Source organism: Protopterus annectens, chromosome 13.part0 (assembly GCF_019279795.1).
Source record: "Protopterus annectens isolate FY-2018-M chromosome 13.part0, PAN1.0, whole genome shotgun sequence".
NCBI classification, from domain to species: Eukaryota; Metazoa; Chordata; order Ceratodontiformes; family Protopteridae; genus Protopterus; species Protopterus annectens.
In genome coordinates this window covers 542,655,451-542,683,060 of record NC_056747.1, presented here as the reverse complement: position 1 = coordinate 542,683,060, position 27,610 = coordinate 542,655,451, and the positions used below count along the sequence as shown (strand labels likewise).

General features: G+C 37.0%; 1 protein-coding gene across 1 annotated transcript in view; it reads right to left on the bottom strand.

The window, feature by feature from the left end:
- Window positions 1–24,983, bottom strand: part of LOC122787456 (septin-4) — a 1,249,948-nt gene extending 1,224,965 nt beyond the window's left edge. Inside the window, exons 1-2 of the mRNA XM_044054187.1 lie at window positions 24,689–24,983; window positions 8,655–8,662 (exon numbers count right to left, since the gene is read on the bottom strand). Of these exons, the coding sequence (XP_043910122.1) occupies window positions 8,655–8,662; window positions 24,689–24,788 (108 nt within the window). The 5' untranslated portion in view covers window positions 24,789–24,983. The remainder of the gene's footprint in view (window positions 1–8,654; window positions 8,663–24,688) is intronic.
- Between the last annotated feature and the right edge of the window lie 2,627 nt (window positions 24,984–27,610).

The following is a 27,610-nucleotide window of genomic DNA, read 5'->3' as shown; positions in this document are numbered from 1 at the left end:
ACAGCATAGGGTCTTTGGGTTATTATCTCAGCTCTTCAATTAATAACCCCTTTTGTATTTGAGGTTTTTAGAATTCTCCCTTGTGGCTCTGATTTTGAGATGAGATTTTGAGACATGCCCTTGGTCATGTTCTGGTTTGCCATTGAGCATATGTCATGCACATAGGTCCCACTGAAGCTAAGAGAAAGATCTTCCAGCCATTGTGCGAGGCCTTGAACAAAACGGGATTCAGGTAAACCCACTGTTTAAAACCTTTGGATTGTTCCATCCTGGGTGATGAATTTGGGTCTGATGAATCTATCTCCAGCACGCCGTGTTAAGGTTTAAGTCTCCCGCCCTTCCTCACTTTGGGATGAAATTTTTTTTTTGAGATGAAGCAGCTCATGGGCATTTTCAAAAATCTGGTACATGCGGCAAGCAATGTATTATAGGCTGAGCAAGCAGCTGAAAGCAACTGAATATATAATCTTAAGTTTCTTCTTTCGGTTTTGCTTTTTCCTTTTTTTGAGACCCTTATCCTTTTGGTTTGTTTGGTTTGTGGCCTCCAGCTGAGGTGTGTTGGGTCAGATACATTCGAAATGGGGCATGTGATGATGATCATTGTGAGACTGATGAGTGGAGATATGAATCCTAGACTGAGACTCTTGATCTGTGAACCCTTCCCTCATATGAAAGGGCAATGTAAAGGTACTTCTAATAACTACTTTAATATGGGAGTCTAGCCAAACCTGGGTTCTGTCTGTGTTCAGGGGATTGGTCCTAATAACTTCTTCTGTGTTACCTTATTTTCCTATAGGGTGGTAAGCTTATATTTTGGCTTTTTTTATAAGGGTATGACAGCATGCATTTTTTTTGGTTATACAAGGCCATGGCTCTGGCACCAGTTATCTTCTGAAGGATATCTGTGTTGGATGTGTTTTTTTTTTGGGGGTTGCCCCAAACTTTGTCAGCCAGCATTGCAGTCATCCCAAACTCCTGTGAGGAAATGTACTTCAGAAACAAAGCTGCACCCAAGAGAAAGTAGCCAAGAACTGAGCCCTGGACAGGCTTTGACTTCCTCACTGACACCACGACACATGTAGTCTCTGACACATCAGCCCTGTGGGTTCTGTGGTGTCCAGTTTGGCATGGGTTTGCAACCCATCTTGTAATGTATTTTTTTGGATTTAGTTTTATGATGATTCCAGTTGGGACCTCGGGGTAAGTAAAAGGTCTCTTAGGTAGGTAGGGTAGGCTGTCCGGACTGCCATCCTCTGCCTCATGCTTTGTGAAAAGTCAAAAAAGAGCCAAGTTTAAAATCTGAATCTCTGATTTTTGACAAGCCAAAACTGGGTTGGATCTGCAAGTTCCATTCCCTATGATCCTATATATGAGATCCACAGATCCTCTCTTTGGCTTTGCAGATAAAGTAATGGTCAGGAATGTGGTTCAGGGGTCAGGAGGAGTTGGCTTTGTGGAGTGGGGACCATGTGGTGGGGACCACAGTCGCTAGCGCCATCCGGGTAGGAGTGAGAGTGAGACTAGACTACTATTAAACAGTTTAATTAACTGCTGTGGGTTTAATCGAGCACACCACACACACAGCCGGGGACCCCCACCAGCTGTGTTATTTTTGCCTTGCTGAGAAGAGGGAGAGAGCAGCTGCTAGAGAGGATAGAGGGGGGGGGGGGCATTTGGCATTTGGTATCTCCCTTAGGGGAGGGGGGGGGGAAGTTGCACTGAACCTGTCAGCCAGTATGTTGGCAATGTCTGTAGGACATGTTAAAGTGAGAGTTGTTTTGAGTATGTTTGGTGGGTTGGAAGATGAGTAGTTTAGTTTTGTTTGGGATGAGTATTAATTGGGCACCGGATAACCAAGTTTCAACAGAGGAAAAGGCTTCCTGTGTGACTTTTTGCAGTTTGGGTAGGGAATGGGCTGAGCAGATGATGGTTGAGTCATCTGTGTATTGTATGAGTGTGCCATGTTTGGTGGCAGAAGCTAGATTATTGGTGAAAACAGAGAAGAGTAGGGGTCCAAGGATGGATCCTCGGGAACCCTATGGAGACAGGTAGTTGGGGAGATGTGTTATTCTGCCATACAACGGATTGTTGGCGGTCAGACAGGTAACTCTGAAACCAGTTGGTGACTGATTGAGAGAAGGATAGGTTGTTGAGGACAGAGATAAATTGTTTGTGTGGGGCCATGTACAAATATGAAAAGGGAGTTGATGTCATTAATGACAGTCACTCAGTTGTCTGTCACTTCCTTTAGGGACCCATTATATAATGCATCTATTATACTTTTTTTATAATTGTTATTTAATTGTAGATTAGCTGTCATCGTGGTATCATGGTATGTGTTACTTATAAAAGGTATAGTCAAGTGCAGATAGCTAAAAGCTCCTACCCTACCAGTGTGATGTCTACGATATTGTTAACCCAGACTGCATTTCTTACTATTTGATCTAAATTGTTTTTGTCAAGTAATATATAGTGATGTCTGTTGTGGAGCACTTTACTCTTTGGGTAGTTCAAACTATTTAATTAATTTTTATATCTTAAACTTAGTCAAGAAATCCTCAAGATTTGCAGTAGGCATCCATGTGCAGTTGATTCCTATCATATTTTATTTGATACTATAGATATTTAATATGGCTTTAGAGTTTTCTATCCCTCTCGTGTTTTCTTGGTTTCTGGTTTTACGTGTCCTTTTACAAATATTAAGACATCACCACCTAGCTGTTAATTGATCCAGCAAATCCAAGATGCAGATTGCAAAGATAATGACTTATTAGATTATGTAGAAGCTCTGTTGATGCACAGTATTTTATTGATAGTTCCTTATAAAAGGTTATTAGTGTAGAATTCAGAACACTTTCATATAATATTCATTCCAAAGCTGGGCAATTTGTTTTTGTTTTTTTTTCCTGAGTAGGGTCAGTGAAATAACTTTGAGGTAGCCTGTATAAACTGTTATTTTCTATATAGACATAGCCTTCAGTGTGGTGTTTAGTAACAAGAAAAAGCCATGGAAAGCCACAATTTCAAAGGTGAACCCTTTTTATATGATTCCTTTATAATGTCTTGTGTGCAAATGCAGTTTCAGGCATGTGAAAGAAAACTGGGGATGAGAAAAAAAAATCTAGATTATTTAAATATTATACTTGTATAAAGTCCAAATTATTTTTTAAGTAGATCAAAAACCTCTATCAAAAAAAGTTGACATAGCAATCATTGTTTTATTTAAGTCGCCTTTCTTTTAAAAGTAAATGTCCAAATGCCAGTACGCAAAAAGCAATTGGAAGTCTATAACTATAAAACCCACACATTAGAAATAAAGGCAGACAGTCTCCATTAAATAAAATATTTATTAAAAAGAAATCTGTAGCTATGCAATTCTTCCAAACTTTAACCTGGACTGTGATGCACAGTAGAAGCGATGGGTGTCTAAATTTAACAATTATGACATAGCACTAAATCTAACTACTGAGGAAGTATTAAAAGAGCTGTTACTATGTATAGAAATGTATCAGATATGTGGCAACATGCCCGGTCCAAGTGACAAATTTGTGATGTACAAAAAAAGATGCATAATAGCTTTGCATGTATAAAATGTGCAGTTTTAAAATGTTTTAGTTCAAAGGTAAAATGCAGGAAGAACATGAAAATCAAAACTGGATATTTAGTGCAGTCTGTCCGGTATTTGTAATAAAGACCTGGGTCTGCAGCTCAGAAGTGAAGCCTTATTTGTTTTTTACAAGGTTTCTGATGTCTATAAATATGCATCACAAATAGCAATAAAGTGATTCTGTATACAGCCAATATGTTGTTACAGACATGAATATAGATAAGGAACTTTTTTTATAGTGGACTCTATATGTATGGACATTGTTAATAGTATGTTTATTACCCTCACTATATGGCATATGTAAATAATATGCCGCCCTACTTACAACTACAGCCTCAACAAAATATTAATATATCATAAGAATTTTGGCATGCTCGGTGATAAAATGGAGACCTTGACAACATTTACAAATAATATGAATGGGAATCAAAGCATGCCTCTCCTGGATAGGTCAACCCATTCTTCCCAACAGAATAAGTATTTAAATGTCTCATGTATGTTTGCCTCTTCCTCCAGTGGGCTAATTATAGCAAAAGGAAAGCAGGTAAGGGTACAATTACCACAGATAAATCAAGGGAGATAATCTCTACAAGCACCAGACTAAAAAAAATGAACATTTGTCAATGATAGATGTTAGTTTGTACTGGAAACATACTGCAGCATTTGTAATTAGACATGTGTAATCAAAATTATTGCACAGAAGCAACTTATTTTGATCTCGACAAAAATGCATTGCTTATAAAAACACTTATAGACAAGTGGAACTCACATATTTCAAATAAAAAGTCATTATTACAGGGAAAGAAAGACCAGTGTGTTGCTCTTGATAAAATAATTTTCACAAACAGTGACAGAAGTGCTTGTAAACAATGGAAATTGACCTTACCCAAACCTAACTGAATAGTTTTTTTGCAGTGTATGGCCATGGGAAAGCAACATAAGCTATTTTAAAATAGTTGTAGGGATGTTGCGGACAGCATTTTGCTTTTGATTAAAAATACATTGCTTTTACAAAGGTTGCCAGAAACACTAACAAGCAACCATGTCTTTAGATGATCACTGAGAAGCAACAAATGTAGTTTTGCTCTTGTTAAAAAAATTAGTTACATCACTTTTTACAAATGCATTCAGAAGAATTAGCAAACAAAATTGTTTTTACCCAAGATAAGACAAGTTGATGCATTCTTGTTTTACAGCTTATGATTCTGGGGAAGCAGTGTACAGCATTTTAAAATTTGCACAAAAAGCATTATGGAGCATTTTACTTATGATTTAAAAAAAATTATTCTGTCAGAAGCACTGTGCAGCCGCGGTAGTGCAGCAGTTACTGTTGCCACCTCACAGCAACAGTTTCTCCAGTTTGATCCTCTACTGGGGTGCCTTTTGTGCGGAGTCTGCATGTCCTCCCTGTGGTCACGTGGATTTCCTCCGGGTGCTCCAGTTTCCTCTCACATCCCAAAGACATGCTGTAGGTGGATTGGACACTCTAAATTGGCCCTAGGTGTGAGTGTGTGCATGTGTGTGTTCCTTCTGTGGAAGGTCGGGCACTGGGCTAGCAAATCAACACCGTAAAACTCCACTGCCAATCATGAGAGGACAGGTGATCTGCTGTGACGACCCCTAACCGGGAAAAGCCGAAAGAAGAAAAAGAAGAAGATTCTGTCAGGAGCACTAGTAAACATTTCATATAGATTTTACCTGATTCAGAGAAAAAGATCACAGGGAAACAAAGTGCAACATGTTGCTCTTGATTAAAATATGCATTGCTTTCACAAGTGCTATCAGAAGTGCTTACGAGAAATAAATTACGATGGACATAATCTTAAGCAATATGTTATTGATTACAAAATGCACAAACTGAAGCTTATTTTACATGCTTGCTTCAGAGTGATCATCATTTTGAGTTTTGAACTGCAGCTATGTGCATTTGATAAAAAAAGTATTGACAATGTATTCACAAACACTGTCAGAAAAAACTAGCAAACAACTGAAACTGATGTTTACCATAGCTGAGCTAAAACATTGGCGTTTTATAGTTTGATTGTAGTGAGCAGCATATAGCATTTTTTTCATCCTTGAAATTGCATTGCTTATACAAGTACTAACAAAAGTTCTATCAAGTAGTTGCAACATACTCAGTGCTTGTATAGTGCATTATCCATCATACCAATAGTTTTGGCATGCAGTGACAGTGTCAGTTATTGTCATCTTGAAGTGAGTTATTGATAAGCTGTAGATCTGTCACGTTCCTTGCTTAGAACTGCATTACAGTGTCAAGCTCAAAGTATTTCCTGTTTGTTGTATCTTGCCAAAAATATTTTAGATGTTTTGTTTCATTGGCATGAAAGTCGCACATTACTGAATCAATGTGTTGCTTTGTGTATGCACAAGTCAATGCAAAAATTCAGCTTGAATGCAGTCTTTCAATATACCCAAGCCTGTGCCATCTTGAACAGTTGCCATTAAACTCTTTATTTAAAATAACCAGAAGGTTCCAAGATATTATGGAAGCTGATATTTACTTCATTTAGTGTCCCATGGTTAGATAAATAGAAATATACATGAGAATAGCATTTACATATCCAGCATGTGTCCCAAATTATCTTATAATTAACTAGATACTTTGTCATTCAAAGTAGGGGATATTCTCAGAAAGTAAACAAAGTGACCATATAATTCACATTTAAATTATTGTATATGGATTTTTACAATTAAGACATTTGTGAGCAATGAAAATGATTATAAAATTAGTAATTGTTGCAAATGTCACAGTACTTTGCGTAGATTAAGAAGAAACATTCTGTTCTGCAGCTTCTTGCAGAAAACCTTGTATGTATTCCTTGGCACTTTAAACACAATGACACATTTTCCAACCTCATAAAAATACAATTTTTACTCTCTGTTCTAACACTGCTTTCAAAGAACAGATAAAGAAACTAAATAATACTGCAGTAAAACATAAGAAACACGTCAAATCATTCTAAAACCATGCTTGAAGGCTAAATCAGAACATGTGCCAAAATGTATGGAAATATCTTCAGAAAGGCTATCCCCATATGAATAATTAAAACTAGAGTGTGTAATACTGTCATACGTTTCAGACTTAAAACCTTATTATTTAATTATGTAGCATCAAATCATTACCCATGAATAAAGCTGGCTTTTGCCTACGGCTAGAGATGAAATTTATGTTTGCTAGTTATTACTTGTAAATGAAATTTATTAGAAGGCGTACATGAAACTGAAAAAAAATATATAGAGAAAAAAACTTAAAGTAAATGAACCTAAGACAAAAATTGCTACACCACCTGAAGAGAAAGGGATGACAAAACAATCCCACAGAAAGTATTAAGTTTACTGTCCTACACACACACACACACACACACACACACACACACACACACATTTTCTTTGTCAAATAACCTCGTATCCCCACAGTTAACTGCATATCTGCTAGTTTAGAAGACCCCTATGAATCCAGTATGATAGTTGCCTGATGTTTCAAATTTGAAACATAAAAATTAATAAAAATTACAATACCACATGAATCACACTGCTCAATATGCATAAAACCAAACTATAAAGATCCTTCTAGGAGCGGCAACACACATTTTTGCTTCCTGCAGTATAGTGCATCGAACAAAGATTTTTCAAGGAGCTCCAACACACATTGTCAATTATGAAATTCTCTATAGGGAAGAGCCAATCATTTATCAGTGAAATGCATTTGAAGTACAACATTATAAAATATGGTACAGGTGGTGAAAACTACTTTTTGAGCACTTTGCAAAGGTGGAATGGCATTATGATTCCGTTTAGGCCCAAAGAACATTATCTAGGTGACTGAGTTTAAGAATTGTAGTCACTGTGTCAGTAGTATAACACAAGGTATTATAATCATAGCTAAATACATTTCAGCTGTTTAAAATACCATTTTGTGAACATTTTTATTGTTTGTTGTACAGTTCATGACATAGAATTGCAGGAATACAGTTTAGTGGTTATGCCCAACATCTTTCTTATTGAGGCACGTGTTGCTGGTTCCACTTCATATTGTCGAATTATCATTTCATCGAATTGCAAAACATTGAGACCAAATCGTTGAAAGCTCAAATCATCAAAAACTCATAACATCGAATCTCAAATCATTGAAAAATATAAAGCAACTAGAAAGAACACCCCACAGAGTTTTTACTATGTTTATGCAGGGGGGCAAGCCCCTGCACCCCCACACCCCCCGTACATTAAATATACCAACTGCAAGGTTGCACTACAGTGGGGGAAAAAGGTAATTTCCTAACCCCACTGTAGTGCGACCTTGGAGTTGGTATATTTAATTTACAGGGGGTGTGGGGGTGCAGTGGGGCTTGCTCCCCTGCATAAACATAGGAAACAGTGTCTAGGATATTATTTCTAGTTGCTTTATAGTTTTCAATGATTTGAGATTCGATGTTATGAGTTTTTGACGATTTGAGCTTTCGACAATTTGGTCGCAAGGTTTTGCAATTCATTGAAATGATAATTCGACGATATGAAGTTGAACCGTGTTGCTACATAGTAGGATGGGGAGCAGGTAAGTATAGTAACTTTCCGTTATTAGATATGAAAGAAAATTAAAAGCATTCTGTCAAATATCAGGCAGTGATGTACAAAACTGTAGACCTATTACTATCATCTGCAGAAAGTTGTAATCTGAGTGGTGGCCAAAGAAAAATATTACATCAGTTATTCCACTCAGTACCAGTAACGTTACACTATGAAACACTTAACAGTTATTAACCATTGAACATTATGTAAACATTTAACACCCTCAGAGCCCAAATTTTACTGAAACAATAATGAACTGAGGAAAGTTAAAGGTTCATGATGATTTTTGACTTGTTTCTTTTCCCAACAGTATTCAAACACTTCTCTTCAAAGACTGAATGCTAGTACTGTGCATCTGCTGTGCTGCAAGAACTCTTGTGTTCAAACTTACTATTGCAGCTTGCTCATAATCCCCCTTTTGCAGCAAACAGCTGCTCAGATGAAACAAAGTAGTGCTTACCTCTTGGGCTGATGAGTCCACATTGAAAGGGCCACAATCACAGTACAGAAATGTTTTTTCCATTGTAAGATAAGGAGCAGGCATTCCAGTGAGAAACAGAGGGCAAAGAAAAATAAAACAAAGTAAAATATTATTAACACAAAGAACTTAGATCATTTATATTTCTTAAACTGGCTAAAGGCATTTCAAGATCCAGATGTTATTCCATGACATGCATAAACCTGGCGACATTTAATCAGTATGACCTTAAATGTTGTCTAGTACTATATTATTTTGTCTCCCATTTCTCTTGCAAGTCTTCAACAATATGAAATTGGTTATCATATTTCTTCTGAAAACATTTAGCCAGTATTTTCTACTGCCTTCTCAGGTTTTAGTGGCTTATAGTCTGCATGTGTACCTATTAGGCTGAATGAACAGATGACTGTAACTAACACAATGCTAAACATTTGGAATTAATAATGTACTGCAGTGCTCTGGTTTGAAGGGTGAAGAACATCAGTGAAGTGTATTAGCCTTTACCGTTCACTGTTCCTACTTTTTAGTATAGACACATATTTTTGAAGTTTACTAAAGAATATAAGGGAGAAAAATTTCTGGTATAACTTTTTAAAGTAACTACATGTATGTATCAGTATGGTTTGTCTTTTATTTGTTTCTGTATGTACTTGTGATGGAATATAGTAAGTGTTGGTATCTTGTGTGTTTTCAGCATTATGAGATACAGTATTTTAAGTTTTCAGTATTTCGAACTGTCAAGATTTTGGTCTCAGGATTTTGGGCTTTCAGGATTTAGAAGTGAACCCATCAGTATATATATATATATATATATATATATATATATATATACACACACATATATACATATATATATATATATATATACTATGTACATTTTTGCATATGAAGCTTCTATGTTTCCCCAAGTTTCAACTAGCTTCAACATTATCTAAACAAAACATAAAGATCAAATCTACAGTTTGTTGAAACATCTTAAAAATCATTTTGTGAAGGGGAACAATCTGATTTTGCAGAATATGCCTGATTTTGCATAATATTTTTGCACTGTCCATCTTTCCAAGATGGCTGTACACTGATCAACAGCTTAATTTCTTCTCTCTGAGGTGAAAAAAAGTGATAGATAAGGGACAGTAGTTCTGCCTGCTTTAAGAAAATTCAGTTACTGGCTAGTAATTACATTGCCTGGGTGCCAGCAAAGAAAAAAACTTAGAGAGCCTAAAAGAAAGTCATCTAAAAAAGTTGAAGAGAAAACACTGACTTGTTGAATCCTGTAGCTTTCATCAGAAAGCAATTCATGCTCTGGCTTTGGTACAAGAAATGGTTTCCAGTAACTCAAAGGTAAAAATAAGTCAAATGTGCTCCAAGCTGGTTAAAATGAAACATTAAAGGAGCATAGCAACTCTAATAATAAAAGGCTAGAAAATGGAAGACATTTTAAACAGTTATCCAGATGAACTGATAAAACTGCAAAAACCAGAGGTTGAAATGAAGAAAAGGCTGGCTGAGTAGAAGACTGCTAAAGAAGAGAAAACATGTTAGAGATGGAGGACAAAGCACACAGGAAAAAAAACTGAGATTTTCTGCTGTACCAGAGAAATTGGAAGTAACAGATTGCATTAATTTTAGGAAAGCACAAATACGTAACTAGACTGGTATGTTAATTTAAAGGGCACACTGTGTGTATGCTCCAAATCTGGCCATGAGAAAGTCTTCAATACCTGTATTAGAAAAATGCAGTTACACAGCAGAAACAGTTGGTCATGGCAAAACAGTGGCAGAATGACAAAGTAATAAAAACTGGAAACAGTGGAGTGTTTGTAGAAAATGATTATTCATTGTACTCCAGGTAGAAGAGAAGAAGAAAATTTATCCTAGTAATTAGGGAATGTTGAGAGGCAGGTTTGAGATTCAAGCTGATGTATCCAGTTCTCATTAGAATATTTTTTCATGGAGGAACAAAGTCAGTTTTTGATACAAAACAGGCTAAGGGGGAAATACAAAAGTTTGTCCAACAAGGGGAGAGCCATCAAACACAGGGAACTCTGCTTCTCATTCTATGAATGGTAATGCTCATAGACAGACTTTGCCAGTAAAACCTTTTCCAGTGTTCCAAAGGAAAATGCTTGAGATACAGAAAAAAGCACAGGAGCTGACTAGAAGAATTGGGAGTACCTTGGACTTGAAGCAGAGTTTGGGGCTGGGATATGGAGATGAACAGGAAGAAGACCAGCAGCACTAAAATTATTGAACAAATGTGAGAATATAAAGCATCACTCACAGTCCTGAAATATGGCTTTACAAGAAAAAACTGGCTGAAAAAGATTGGATCTTTATTAAAGTTGTTGGGGGACTGACAGCCATATGCCCCACTTCATGTAATTAATATTTGGAAGGACGCTAAAAGGGGAGAGAAAAAGGGAAAAAGTAACTGTAAGTAAAACGATTTTTGTTTTAACAGTGTTTGTATAAAACATGTTATATAACCTGCATGTTATACAGTTAAGCTTTTTCAGTGATTGTTGTATGTGATAAAGATACTAAAGTAAATGGGGGTTCTTTTTTAAAGAAATGTGGACATTACAATGTAAAGAGAAAAGAAAGACTTAACACAATTATGTTTAAGTCAATAGGTTGTAATCTTGGGTTGTTGGGGTGGGGAATGGAGTGTAAACCTAACTGATTTTTATATAGGTAGAATTGAAAATGCTTTCTTTTACTTTTGCAAAGGTGAATGTCTGTATTAATACATTTGGCTTAATCTAATGACATTTTTTTGTGAGTGCAAGTGGGTTTTAAAAATGAGAGACCACAATGTAATAAAGAGATTTCTTTAAGCAAATGTTTAGTGGCTGTTGAGAAGTGTGCATCTGAGGCCAGCTCTAAATTTTGCTTTTATATTTCCATTGAAAAAAGATGACTAAAGGTGAAGGTAATAAATAAAGCAATCTCAAGATTATTTACTGAGAGACATGCAAAAGTTATAGGTGCAAGGGCAAGCATCTCAGTAAAACATAAAGTTTGAAACTATTGGAAGTAAATAAGAGATGACAGCTTTTATTTTTAACTAAACATTTTAATGCATTTACTAGAACAGTGTATAACTTAGTTTTATTTAAAGATGACCAGTGGTGTCTTTCTCAAAGCTAAAAGTAAAATTTTCCTAAAGCATACAAGTTGTTTTTTTTTTCACTTTTGGTTGGAAAATAAAGATAAGACCAGAACAGACAGCAGTTAGTGTAAGTAGGACCACAGGCTATGTTGTAGCATGGATAACCTTAATTTTAGGTTAATCAATGCCTGTGGGTGCAGCTGTTGATTTGGGATCTTTTGTTCCTATCAGGAGGGTCAAACTTTATTATTTGCAGATGTACCTCATTTTGTGTATTTGTTTTAGGTTAGTAAGTTATAGAGGTCTTCTGTAGGTATGTTTTTTTCTGAAGGTTTTCATTAAAACAAAATGTCTCGCAAAATGTGACATAAGATCAATTGGAGATGACCAGAAATAACTCTATATAGGATCAACTTGCCAACATTAGTGGGTGCATGTAACACAAAAGCTGGAAACAGACATTTAAAAAGCTGTCATATATAATAGGTGGGAATAATAACTTGTAATGGCTACAGTAAACATATTATTTAGGAATGTGAATGACCATACATGTATACACAAAAAGGTAAGACTACTAAATTATATTAAGAAATGCAGAGTGCAACTAGCAATGTTACAGGAGGCAGATTTGGAAATTGAGCACATGACTTTGAAAAAGAAAGGATTTCAGGATGGATATTCAGCAGAATATCAGGAACAAAGGAAAAGCTGAATATCAAGTTCAAAGGAAAGGGGAGAGTGTATACTAATTGCTAGAAGAGCTCCAGTAGTGATAGAATAGGGGAAATAGTGATGGGAGAGGAGGAGGATTGCACTGACGTATATTTATACGCCACTTAAAACTTCTCAATTATGGAGTTTAAGAAACTTTTTGGAATAACAATGCGCTTTCAGCAAGGAATATTACTTATAGGCGGGGACTAGAACTTGATTTGCAACACTGAGGTTGTATATAGGGAACCTAGGAGGGGAAATATAATGAAGGGTAGATTTCTGAAGAAATTTATTAAAATATTTGGTATTGAAGAGGTGAATTCAGTGGTGGGAACTCAGAGAACTGAGATATTATTTTCCCAAGGTACAGTAACTGGCTAGACCAGGCAGGATTTCTGAGGAATATGTGCATTTAATTGAAAGCCTCATCACAAATCTAATTTCTATTTATACTCGTGCAGCAAGAACATCTAAAATAAAAATGCAGGGTAATGAAGTAAAAATGGGACACTGGCATTTCTCCAACTACATGGGTGTCATCTTTTCCATTTGTCTATTTGCTTTATATTTAGAGTCATTAGCAAAGAAAATAGGAGACTCAGAAATTCAAGGATATAAATGATATGGTAATCATGAAAAGTTGGATTTATTTGCAGAAGATATTATTTTTACCTGATAAAACCAGTAAAGGACATCTCAGTGTTGTGGAACATTCTGAGACAGTTTCAAGTTTTGTTGGGGTATAAAATTAATGAAGACGAAATAAAGGCTATAGCTGTGAACTATGTAACTACACATGAATTTGTTCAGCAATACCCATATTTATGGGAACATGATAAAATGAAGTATTTAGAAGTATGAGTTCAAAAGGATTCTGTTATGGCAGCTAAAATATGTGGAAAAGACTAAACAAAAGATAATACAAACACTGAGAAGCTGGAAACTCATGTTTATGTATATGGATAGCAAGATACAAGCAGTGAAAATGTTTTTAGTCCCTTTAGTTTTTTGTAAGAATCAGGCATATTTTTATCAACCATAGGAGAAATTGTCGACAGTAACTAATAAAGAATTGAACAGTTTTATCTGGGAAAGGGAAGTGGAGCAAGGGCAAAGTGGGATAAGTTTATCCTTCCAATAGAACAAGGTGGTTTAGGATTTCCTGATTTAATGGATATTTTACAGCTACACAGTTAAGACTCATACATAACACAAGCAGAAAGCTATAATTCAAAGTGAAAAAGGATGATGATGAATCAGGGGGAGATTCAAGAAATAAGGAGAGGGTGGGAGTGTGAATGCAGATCCTTAAGGAGATAACAACAGCCATGCAGAATATTATATTTATAAAGTAGAACAAAGGATTCTAAGAACTAAGCTAACATGAGCATGGAGAAAGGAGATTCTGCCAATAGGGATGACTGCATTTAGGGGCATGGAGAATAGGGAACAGGAGGATGCAGCTTACTGGAGTAAACTGGCAAAGGAACCAAGGTATTAGTAACAAATAACTAGAGAGGGAAATGTAATAGCACGGGAAAAGGCCAAGAAGACATTTGGACTGCAGGGTACAGACTACCTTCTCTATCATTGATTTGTAGCAGACTCAAGGCAAAGAGAAAGGGATCAAGGAATCCTAAGTGAAAGACCTGCTCTTAAAGAGTTTTTAGTTGACTCTAGGACATATACCGCTGTTAAAAAAAGCAGATAATTAGTACGGCATATAAAATATTTCATGATTACTATAGGAATCGAATAGAGGAGTTTAGAAAAGATTGGGAAGATAAGACTGGATAAGCAATTCACAAAGAATCAATGGGAGGACAGATGTATCACTCTCAAATATGCAACAAAGTCTAGAAGATTTAGGATTTTTGCTTGGAAGTATATGCAAAGGTATTTTTATACCCCAAGTAGAGTCCAAATTATTTTCCTCATATAGATAGTAAATATTTGAGGTGTGATGGGGAAGAAAGAGGTTAACTGAGATCATATGTTTTGGGAGTATAATGAGTTGGCAGATTATAAAAATTCCTCTGTGGAGTACTCGATCAAAAATATTAGGAAAGTAAATGGGTGTAACTAAGGAAAAAAAATAGTTTTGAGCTGGGTACAGGATGTGAATTGTTCAGACAAAGTAAGGCCTTGTTAAGTTTTATTCTGGTGGCTGCTAAAACGGCAGTTATTAGAAAATGAAAGTCAAAGTGTAAACAAACTGATGTGAAGTAGTGAAGATTGTAACAGAAATAAAAGAGCTGGAAGTGGAACGTTTAGAAAATGTTAGAAGCAAATTATACAGACAAATACATTTTGGGAACAATGCATGTGAAATAATATTTGCAGGAGGAGTGAGGTTTATGGGAAGGTAAAAATTGACCAATTTATGTAATGTTGGATTGATGATTGTATAAGCATGTATGTGATGTATACTATTTGTAACTGTGAACATACTAACATGGTTTGTTTTCTTAATATAAATCTTTGTCAGTGTCTTAAGTAATAATTCAATAACTATGTTAAAACTATTTTTGCCCTGTCCCTCATAATTTTTTGATTTTCTGGGAAATCACTGAGGATTACAGTCAGTGATGACTGACATTATAGGACCATACTTTTTGTTGTTCAAAAAATAAATGTTGATGTAAAACATGTACTGTGTTATTGACCTTTTATGTGAATTACAGTAATACTTAAAAAAAAATACCTGATTTGGGGCCTTTGACTCTCTATATTCCTGAGCAAAGAAGTTGAGAGCTATGCCATGGAAAAAAGATTACATATAGTAAATCACTATCAGCTTTCAAATAGAAACAGCAGTGGATGTAATTTTCCATCTGGGATAGCAGTTGATATCTTCAGCATTAGTTAATTGAGATCAACAATTGAAATCTCATCCAGTCAACATTCAATGAAGTGTAAGGTAAATGTATGTTGTGTCTTTCGGCTTTTCCCGGTTAGGGGTAGCCACAGCGGAACTCCGGTCTGCTAATGATTGGCACTAGATTTTTAAGTGCTCAGTTGCCGGCCCTGACTCACAACCTTCAACGAAGGTGTATGAAACATAAAACATAAAATGGGATATAATTATGCATCTGTTGTGCTGTCTAGAAAATGTATTTCTTTATTCTCTGCATTGCTAGTATTTGTATTTGGTCGAATGCCTATTGAGCCTCTTTTTACAAAGAGCCATCTCAGTGATCAGAACTTCATGAAATGGCAATGTGGCAGTTTATGTTTTGGGAAAGAGGCTTCATATGTGCACAAATTTGCACCACCTTGCAAGTAAAGATCACTGCTGCCTCAATTTATTATGAATTGATGAAGCCAGATTCATTATGATCCTGCTGATAAGCACCTCATTGTATCTTATTTATCATTAGATAACCCATTCTCTTTTATTCACTTTAATCACTAATTAAATGTCTGATTAAGAGATCACATTAAAATATAGCTGATTGTGTTACGAAGACATACTCAAAACACAGCTAAGGAAAGCTGAAAAAAACAAAATTAACATTGACTCTAATCATCTAGCTCCCATTTCACCTAGAGCCACTTGGATTTTTAAATCTGGACAGTTGTCCAGCTTGCTATCTCTACTATACTCTCTGTATCTTCATCACTTCTTTGGCTGAGTTATGAACCATGCCACAGAGTGCAGTCTGAAAGACAGAGGAGAAAACCAGAAGAAATACGCTGTGTTACCAGACATTTTCAAGTCTTGAGTATACTACACTGCACTTGTGAGGATTCTTGTGGGAGTTGCCTACATGAGCCTGCGTGGAGTGTTTCTTAACTTAATTATTTGTGCGAGGAACTGCAAGTTTCTTTATTGGAGCAAACAGTTTCAGAGAGGTGGATTTAACTTATACCTTCATTGAGTGGTTGACTTCAATTTTCACTATGGCTGCCTGGATATTAAATTTGGATAGTTGCACAGCTTAGCATATTCTATTTGGCTGACCTGCAGACCATTTCTCCTTCTGTCAGTCAGTTGATCAAATACCCAGCAACCCCTACCTTTCACTGTGGAGAGAGTGTCCTGCTTCCTATCTGATTAGCTATTGAGTATTAACTTCCTTGTATACCTTGTATAAAAAAAGCATTTTTGTTCCACTTCAAGATATATTTCCTATGTGGGATTATTCCATGTACAAACCTCTTACTCAAATCATCATGGCATGGATAGAATTAAAATAGTTGGAAGCTGCTCTGTACTATGCTCATTTATCCTTATAACATATGTGATTCATGGTTTCTTCATGGGTTACCTTTCTACTGTTACTAAGTCCTACACCACCTGCAGTCTTATTGTGCTCTTTAGTGACATGTGGAGAACAACTGCTGTCTAATTACTGATTTTACCATTCACATCCTCTTAATCAGGTCATTTTTATACTCCGTGTATCTACATCACTTCATAAAATTGAAATGCCAGCAAAAAATAAGCATCTATTGACTTTTTGTACTCTTCCTGATGACATTTTAACCGACTTCTGCCCTTACACTATTGCTTGCAGATTTTGCTACTGCTGGCCTGGATTGCCTTCTTAGACTGCTTTTGCTATTTTTTCTAGACTTAGTCTGTATAAACCTTTCAGAGGACTAAAAAAAGTCTTTCGGCTTTTCCCGGTTAGGGGTCACCACAGCGGATCTCTGGTCCGCTTATGATTGGCAGTGATATTTACGGTGTCGAGTTGCCAGCCAGGAGCACAGCCTTCAGAGGAGGTGCACCCACACACGCACCTACCTGCATGTCTTTTAAATTTCATTTTTAGGTCACCAAAGTACCACCACGACTCGGAATAAAAGTTGAAAATTGTAGTTCCTTTATTTGTTAGAGTAGTAAATGCTTTCGGGTTTTAACCAAACCCTTCTTCAGACATATAACTAGTGACAATTTTCAAAGTATATTTAAATGAAAAAAGGCGCCAAAAAAGCATTTGAACCACTTTTAAAATCTCAGTAAATACCATTATTGTCCACTAGATGGCAGCAAAGACAAACTTTTCAGTGGAAGTTTACTGTGAATCTTAAATAAATCAATGTTTACTTTGTTTCTAAAATGTATATAAAAAGGGTACATTCTGAAACAATTATCAATTGTGATACTTAATCACTCTCATGACATGCAGACTCCACACAGAAGGCACTCCAGCCGAGAATCGAACCGGAGAGCCTCTTGCTGTGAGGCAACAACACTAACCACTGCACCACCATGGCCAACACTATAAACCTTTCATAGGACTGATTTTTTCATATTTTTGTTGCAAATTTTATTCCATTATATTGTTGTTGATCTCTGCTCTGTAATTCTTTCTCAACAACACTTTGCCTCTGCACCACATTATTAATAAATGTTAAGTGCAACCCTACCCATTCACCTAATCACAAATCTACACCTTGCCTTATAAAAACTCTGTCCATAAGACTACCACTACACAAGACACTTAGACAAACATCACATAACAGCAACACACATGCACAACACTAAATCAGTCACCCTATCTAGCTCTAACCCACAGATACTCATGCATGTATAGACCCCACCCCCAGTGCTAAAAGTTTCAACATTAAAATCCCAAACCCAGACTTACCTTACTAGCATGCGCTTCCTTTGGTCAACCTCTGATACATTTGACAATGATAACTTTCAGCAAGTTTCTCAAGCAGATCACTGTGCTGAACAACTGGAGATTTGACAGAGTAAATGGCACCCATATTTACACACACACACACACACACACACACACACACACACACACACACACACACACACACACACACACACACACACACAGTACACATGCTGAACTACTACACATACACATAAATATGTATGTATGTAGATATTAAGTTTAATTTTTTTTTAAATTCCCTTCACCTCCCTTTGGGAACCACTCCACTCTTCCATTCAGAAAGTCCATGGTAAATGGAGTTGCCTCTGCAGAATCCTAAATGGCGGCTAATGAGTTCTGATTCCAGAACTAGGCAGCTCAGTAATTACAACAGCGCAAGTCACTTTAGTAAAACTAAATAGCAATGAATTATGCTACAAATAGAAAATAATTCCTTGAGGAACATAGCTCTTCCTAAAGGCAATGATTATACTTTTTTCTTTTCCTACTTTGTCAGCAACATATGTTGAGTCTTTCGGCTTTTCCCGGTTAGGGGTCGCCACAGCGGAACTCCGGTCCGCTAATGATTAGTAGTTGATTTTTACATGCTGAGTTACCAGCCCTGATGCACAGCCTTCAACAAAGGTACGCCTATTCACGCATGTCTCCATGCAGAAGACGCTCTAGCTGAGAATCGAACCGGACAGTGTCTGACTGTGAGGCGACAACGCTACCGCAGCATTTGTCAGCAACATATATTATCTGAAAAATAATAATGTGACAATGAACCAAAAACTCACTCACATGTTGCAGAGTTCTCAGTCTTGACAAGAGAGTTGATGACGTCTATGTCCCATGAGATGTGAAAAGAGCACAGCTTTTTCAAGTTTACATATAAAGCAGTGTTCTTTTTTTGCTAACATAGTAAAATCAATTAAAAATTACTAATAATCAGATGAAAGCTGCTACAATAAATGTAAAGTGCAAGTTAAATCACAGAAAGCACCAGCAGGTAAGGAATAGTTGGACCAGCTAGTCTGCCTATAGCTCTGCTGTGTATTCTTATAAAGTACAAAAGCGATTCAACCAGCAGCTGTGTTTATGTCCACTGCCATCAGAATAACTTTGTCTTCTGGATATGTCATACAGCTGTCCCAGATAAGTGGGGTTTCATATTGTGGAAGGAAAGCTAACTTGATCTTCTGGGAATAGATGCAGAGGAGAGATGGGTAGTATACCTGTGGTCAAATTAAGCAATAGTTAGTTCTGTATAATTTTTTTGATGTTCATCTCTGAAGGAATGCTAAGTATTATATGAGGGTCTATATTAGAACATCGAAGTTTCAAAACTTTGAATGTTCTAATATCGACCCCTATTCAGCGAACGCTTACATCGAACATGCAGAACAGCGAATTTTTTCCTAGGGAAAAGAATTTGCTGTTCCAAAACTCATACACACAACACAAGCACACTAAACAAACAGCAATCCACACACATACACCTAAAATCTTACATCTAACACTACACTAAACTGGACATACACCACTAACTATCCACTTACCTTAACCCAAACCCTAACCCTAAGGCCCGTCACTATCGCACACTCACCTCACCCGTGCCCTAATCCTAACTCACCTAACCCGCCCTAACCCTCACGTCCACACAATTGCACACATACCTAACCTGCGCCCTAACTCTAACTCACCTAACCCATGCCCAATCGCACACATACCTGAACCCGACCCGTAACTTTCCACCACAGCACTGAAAATAGCGAAGCAACAGAAACGGACAACCGAATTCTTTCCTTAGGAAAAAATTCAGGTTTCTGTAGCTTTACTATTTTCAAAGTTCGCTGAATAGGGGTCAATATTAGAACATTCGAAGTTTTGAAACTTCAATGTTCTAATATAGACCCTTATATGAGTATTGGGTATTAAGCAATTACTGGGAAGAGCTACATTTACATTCATTTCCATACTATTGAGGTTTAGGAGTGACTTACCAGAAGCCTGGTGAACAGGACATACAGTGCACTGAGAGATCTGAGAACAGTGGTGGTGCAAACAATGATGAAGAGTTGAGTTATGAAATGGAGGTAGAACTAGGCAATAAAATGTGGGAGTATGTATGCCGGTTACCTAGGAACACCAAAAAAATCTGGGAAATTCAGATTGTTTGCCTGGAAATGCTTACAGAAATTCTTTAACACACCTGCTAGGATTACACAGGATGTTCCCTTAGGCAGATTCCCATGTATTAAGGATGTGATGTGATGTGGCAGCATTTGGGATGTGAGAGTATGTGTGTGTGTGTGTGTGTGTGTGTGTGTGTGTGTGTGTGTGTGTGTGTGTGTGTGTGTGAGTGAGTGTGTGAGATAGATATAGATATATATATATATATATATATATATATATATATATATATATATATGTATGTATATATATAATCTGTGTGTGGAGGGCAGTTCAGGGTAGCTGGTTGAACAACTAGCTACATTGACATCTGTTCGGTTGACACCATTTGATCAACTCAGACAGATATCCAACAGGTAGCTGAAATCAACTATCCTAAGGTAGGGGATTATTCCCTTTCCTCAGGGATTGTGAGATCTCTTAGTATATATAATTAGCAGCAGGTGTGGGGGGGGGGGCACATAAGGCTTTGTCCCCTGCAAAGACCCTTGTATTTGTTTACTCAGCTCTAGGATCATTTTCAGAGCATGTGCAGATTATGTCAACATTAAGTGTTTCACTGTAGTAAAGTCCGTATTTTGGTTGTTGACGTAGCTGGTAATTTGACCAGATGCCCTAGCTCCATATATAAACATAAATATATATATATATATATATATATATATATATATATATCATCATCATCATCATCTTTCTGCTTTTCCCGTTAGGGGTCGCCACAGCGGATCATCTCTTTCCATTTCTTCCTATCCTCTGCATCTTGCTCTGTCACACCAACCGCATGCATGTCATCTCTCACCATGTCCATAAACCTTACCTTAGGCCTTCCTCTTTTCCTCTTACATGGCAGCTCCATCCTTAGCATCTTTTTCCCAATATACCCATCATCCTTCCTCAGCACATGTCCAAACCAATGCAATCTCGTCTCTCTTGCTTTGTCTCCAAACTGTCCAACATGAGCTGACCCTCTAATATACGGATTTCTAATCCTATCCATCCTAGTCACACCGAGTGCAAATCTTAACATCTTTAACTCTGCCACTTCTAGCTCTGACTCCTGCCTTTTTGTCAATGCCACTGTCTCCAACCCATACAGCATAGCTGGTCTCACTACCCTCTTGTAGACCTTCCCTTTCACTCTTACTGGTACTCGTCTGTCACAAATCACTCCTGACACTCTTCTCCACCCATTCCACCCTGCCTGTACTCTCTTCTTCACCTCTCTTCCACATTCACCATTACTCTGAACTGTTGATCCCAAGTACTTAAACTTGTCCAACTTTACCAACTCTACTCCCTGCATCCTCACCATTCCTCTACCCTCCCTCTCATTTACACACATATATTCTGTCTTAGCCCTGCTGTCCTTCATTCCTCTGCTCTCTAGAGCATATCTCCACCTCTCCAGAGTCTCCTCAACCTGATTCCTACTCTCACTACAGATCACAATGTCATCTGCAAACATCATAGTCCACGGGGCCTCCTGTCTGATCTCATCTGTCAACCTGTCCATCACCACTGCAAATAAGAAAGGACTCAGAGCTGATCCTTGATGTAATCCCACCTCCACCTTAAACAGATCTGTCACTCCCACTGCAGTCCTCACCACTGTCACACTACCCTCATACATATCCTGTACCACTCTTACATACTTCTCTGCCACTCCCGACTTCCTCATACAATATCACAACTCTTCTCTAGGCACCCTGTCATATGCTTTCTCCAAGTCTACAAAGACACAATGCAACTCCTTCTGACCTTCTCTATATTTCTTCAATAACACTCTATACACACACACACACACACACACACACACATATATATATATATATATATTTATATATTTATATCTGGTCTTGTAATTCCAGTTTAAATGTATTCAGCCACTGCCACTGATTATTAGGTGAAGTACTTTTCATTGCTGTGTTCTTGTTATACTTAGAAGAAATCTTTCGTGCCAAATGATATTTGTGAGCAATGAAAACTGGCTCAATAATATGGTTTGTGAACCAAGTTCCAGTGACTGAATTATAAAAGGATCCGGCAGGTGAATAGCACGGAATTACTGTCTCTAGAAGATATAAGATAATGCTTGCCTGATCAATGGAAAAAAACAATTCCTTGATCAATGGCAAGAGACCTTGTAATGAAAGGCTATGTAATGAAGATGAATGTTTTTGGTTTGTGTATTCTTGGAGAGTATCTTATGTTCTTCCACTTTTTTTTTTTTTAATGATGCTTAAATCTCAAGACTCATAGTAATGAGTCCTGGGAGAGAAAAATAAAATAAAATACAAGAGAAGAGTGAATATCATGCATTCACGTTTCCTTTACATTTCTTTTTTGCAGTGGAACAAGACACCCTGCACCACCCTAGTCACGCCCTCCACACAACCTTTGAACTTCTACATTGGCAACTCCAAAATTACCATTCCTTGGAGAAAAGGGAATATTGCAAGAAATATCAGTCTTGGACATAGTATATTTGTTTGGATTTTCAGACACTTGATCTCCACACTCCATGACTCTGCAGAGAGTGTCTCAAGATTGTAAATGGATACTCTTTACTACTCTCATTTTAGGATAAATGCTATCAGTGCTTGACCAAGACTGTTGAAGGAAACATCTTCAAGGTGAAATTATATCAGTTATATCTGAATTCATGGTTTTTGATATTCATAGTATATATGTAGTGTCACAGTCATGCACCAATCATTATTATAGTTTTATTGTACTAGACAGTGTTAAATTCAGAATTTACTGTAACACTGGATAGCACACGTATGCTAATATTTTATGTTGATGAGCCATAAGTAACAGAGCTATGTACTTAAAATAGTTTTCTGTCTGTTCCATTTTAGTTTAAATTTTCTCAGTACTTAACCAGCTCTGGGGGAATGTTTCATACATCTGAAAATTACAGTGAAAAAAAATCCTTCCTTCCTTACTGGTAAGCCCTTCACTCTCAGATCATGTCCTCTTGTATGCTTATACCTTTTTAATGAACAACACCGTCCTCTTTTATCCATGTTGTTTATATGTTTTAAGTACTAAAAAGTTTTATTTGTGTGACCTCCCACCCCCAAAAAATATATTGTTTTCTACAGTTTAAATGAAGTTTTTACATATTCTTTGTTGTAAATCTTTGAACTGTCTCTAAATAAGTAGGCTTTTCAAAATTGTTCACACAATAGTAAATATAGTATCAACAGTCACTTGTAAAGAGGAAAAAGGGAAAAAAATATATGTTTTGTACTGGTTAGTTTCCTGCTGTTAACATCCCAGCATTCTCCTGTCTGACATTGTTTAAAAATAAAAAAGCATGACATTCCAGTCCTGTGAGCTCCTTAATATGTGCTATGTGACTGTTTATCTTCACAGAACATTAGATTAATCATATTTTATTTGCAGTATAATTACTTGTTCCAAAATGACTGCTACTGTGTTTTGTCTGGCTGGTGTCCCGCATCTTCCCAGACACACATGCTACTCCTCCACTAGAACCAGTAGAAATGCACACACTGATTTTGAAGGAGTACTGCTGTCAATCATACAGGGGGCGTGTCAGAGAATTTTCTCATCCTTCTCCAGCTCTAAGAATTTCATGTCCCTCTGATGCGGTGAAGGAGTACTGCTGTCAATCATACAGGGGGCGTGGCAGAGAATTTTCTCATCCTTCTCCAGCTCTAAGAATTTCATGTCTCTCTGATGCGGAGTAAAAAGTTATTTGCTGGTGAAATGTGACCTGCAGACCTAGGTCTGATATCCAAAGGCTGCATTTGAATAATGTGCAACTATAAATAGCACTTAACTGAACCAGTTTTCCTGAACTTCTCTTGCAATACTATTAAAAGAAATGCTGTACTATGCAATGAAATTTGTCAGCTGCGACATGTACAGAGCTTCTCTTTTGCTTAAACAGCAGCACTAATCAGCCAGCAGTCCCTTTATTTTCTCAGTGGGACACGCTAAGTCAGCACCCAAGGGTGCTGACCCAATTGTTGACTCCACTTCTACTCTCAGATCACAAGCAGTGATATCTCAGCGTATTACTCCATTTAGCATCAGACAGACATGGGTCTTTCCACTGTAAGTGAAAAAAAAAGAATATATTTTTCTGTTTCTAGTATTTCTGTGATAGACTATAACACAGGGTACATGAACTGAATGTTTATTTGAGCCTGACAAATGCCATAATGGTGTCACCTTCAAGGCCACGGATGTGAACATTTCAGTACCTGATTCATAGCAGTTACTCAGTTGACATGTTATATCACCACTTAAATGAAAAAAATTGCTAAATATAAAACAACATTAGGCTCAAAATATTTGCGGGTTGTTTCTCTTGGCAAGAGTATAAAGTTTCTATCACTTACCGACACTGAGCTGATCCATGCACCTGCTGTCACCTAAGGTATGGTTCATGATGTCAGGACTTGTATGACGTTGTAGCTCGCAGTATTGGTTATGTACCATAGATATCCACACAGACAGGAATATTGGATGAAACAGGTAAGTTATCACATTAGCTCTCTACCATTTGCCACACAAAAAGTTCCGTTTGTGAAACGTGAGGGAGAATACAGATGGAGCTTATCTTAGACAGCAATTCCAAGTTGTTTTTGTAGAATTGCTTTCCCTCCGAGTTGTACTTCTTTTAAGTTTTCCTTCCCTCTTATGAGTTTACTCTGTTTGCCAGCAGTAACTGGCTTCAGAGCATGGGAAAGCAGCAAATTCCTTGTAATTAAGTCTACTTCATTCTGATTGGCTACTTGCCCAGCCAAAGAACAACAACCTGTTACACCAAGCTGCAAAAATGCAGTATAAAAACATATAGAAATAACTTGAGGAATTGTAAGCTATGGGTCTGCCTTTACTCCTGAGAATTGCTTTGCAACATTCAAAAAATTAAAGCTTAGGGAAGAGACCCATCTCTTTCTATGGGTATTCATATCTAAATGTTCTTTCAGTGTAGTAAGGCAGCTTTGTATTTACTCTTTTAAAAATGTGTTTTAATACATAATATATTTTACCAGTCCTGCACATTCGATTCACTGAACCATTGTGTGGTTATGGATTTGTCATTGATGAAAATGGAAACCTTTATCTAGAACCCTGTCAAAATGAAAACCGTTAGAAGTGTGTTACAGCAGTGGAGTAAACACAACATTCTTATCAAGAATTTAGATTGTTGATGACACCAAGTGCAGACTAAGTCCACATATGTGCTCTTCAGCTTTTATAACCTCATGTTTCAAACCTTGTTATGATACTCATGCTGATAAATGTATTTTTTTTTCTTAAAACTGCCCTTCTCTTTTTCCTTGGCGCTTTGTTAAAAACAGATGATTTAGTTCCATTTTAAACTGACTGCAATAAACCTAGAAAAACTTTATTATTAAACAGATGATAATGTTGCTCCCAAAACCTCTTAAAACTGCATTCCCCATCTTGCCTCCATTTCTTCCCCATTCTGTTACCAGTAGTTCCATTACATAACCCTATTTCTCGGTAACTGATTAATTTTGACTTTTGCAACCAGCATACATGTTAAGAATCTACCCAAAGCTCTTTGCTGAAGAGATATTTTACATTTGTTAGAATTACGTTTTTTTATCCCAGCTCAGCTGCACAACTGTTGTCATTTTTAATCTTTGTATGAAATCACTGTTTCTTACTATGGCAGGGGTTCTGGTAATAAAAAATGTGCAGAAGGGTACCAAGTGGGTGTGCCTAGCTTCAGAAGACAAATATTAAATGCAAGGTTTCTCCCAAGCCATAAGGGAAACTGTACAAAACAAAAATAGAAGTGCTACTGTGCATGACTTATTAACCAGACTAGGCTTGTCTGGCCGTTAGCACACGAGATTAAGGCTTTAAACAGTTAACAAGATATTTCCTATTGTCAGAAGTACACAGTGATTCCATTCACCCTCATTTGTGTGACACTGAGCAAATCATTTGACCAGAGTGCGCTCCCAAATCACTCCTTAAAGAGGTGTACTGTGTCCATTGAGCTTGCCTAATTAACAAATGTATAAAATAAAACTACAACAAAAAATAGTGCTTTTTTCTGTGGTGCCACTCTTGCAGAAGCTTCTACCTAGGTTTCCAGATAAGGGCTTGTATCATCATAAGTTTTGTTTTGGAGGAGAGTGCATACTTCATTGCTGTGTGTAAACTCAGAGAACAATGAACTGTGAATGGGTCTTGCCTCTTTATTCATGAGTATGGTGCGCATGGTACATGTATTCTCTGAGTTCAAGCACTTCTCATTTTTCAGCATAATAAAACGTCCTTGTTTTCCTGGTCTACATCTTATTTTTTAAAAATAGTCTGTATTATCATTTTTACTTATTTCATTCATTGACCCACTGTGTGGTCATACACTTTTCATTGTGCATATATAAAAATATGTGTGCATATACGTATGTATGTTTGTATATATGGTAACGTTCTTGTCAGTCCATTTTTGGTAGACCCAGAACTCATACTACTCCAACTTTACAGAAGTGGGAGAACAGGATTTGTACAACCCCCCCAGATCTGTGTCAAAACACATTCTGGTGTTTTAAAGGGCTTTGAATCAAGAGAAAGGGACAAAGGATGTCAAGCTGACTTTGTCGATGGACATATGCTGATCTATATTTTAATATTTATTTTTGGATTACAGAAAGTATAGATTTCATTAGGAAAGTAAGTCTTTAATGATAAGTAAAATTAGTTCAATCATAAATAAGAAAGAAGTTGCTTCACTCCAAAAACAAGTAGTGATTACAGACATTTTCAGAAAGCAAAACAAATTTAACAATATTAAACAGGCACTCTACCTTGTCAAAATTAAGAAACAGTTCCACAGTCCTTCTTGTGTCTATATCTCTTGACTATGCACATAGAAAAGGCCTGCAGCAACTTCTAAAATTCTTCTGTCTTTCCTGTATAAGTAGAAAAAATTTATTTCAGACAGGTTTCAGTTCATTCTTCAGGAAACAGGCTTCTCTTTCACACTCTGCCTTCTCCATCTACAAGAAATCCACAAGACTCCTCTCCAATTCCCGATAGAATTAGAGGCAAGCAAATGTACATAACTGAGAGGTAATCAGACTGGCAGAGCCATAGCTGGCTCATTTACTTCCAGTGCTGTTCACTGGTATTGAATAGCTAAAACTGAAAGAGGTCCCCTCCCTGATCTGGCACTTCTATCTTCTTTAAGGAGGAAGATCCACATCCTAAAACCCTATGCCCTCATGTCAACACCCTGTGGCCTCATGCTCTGAGTGAGAAGAAAAAAATAAAAG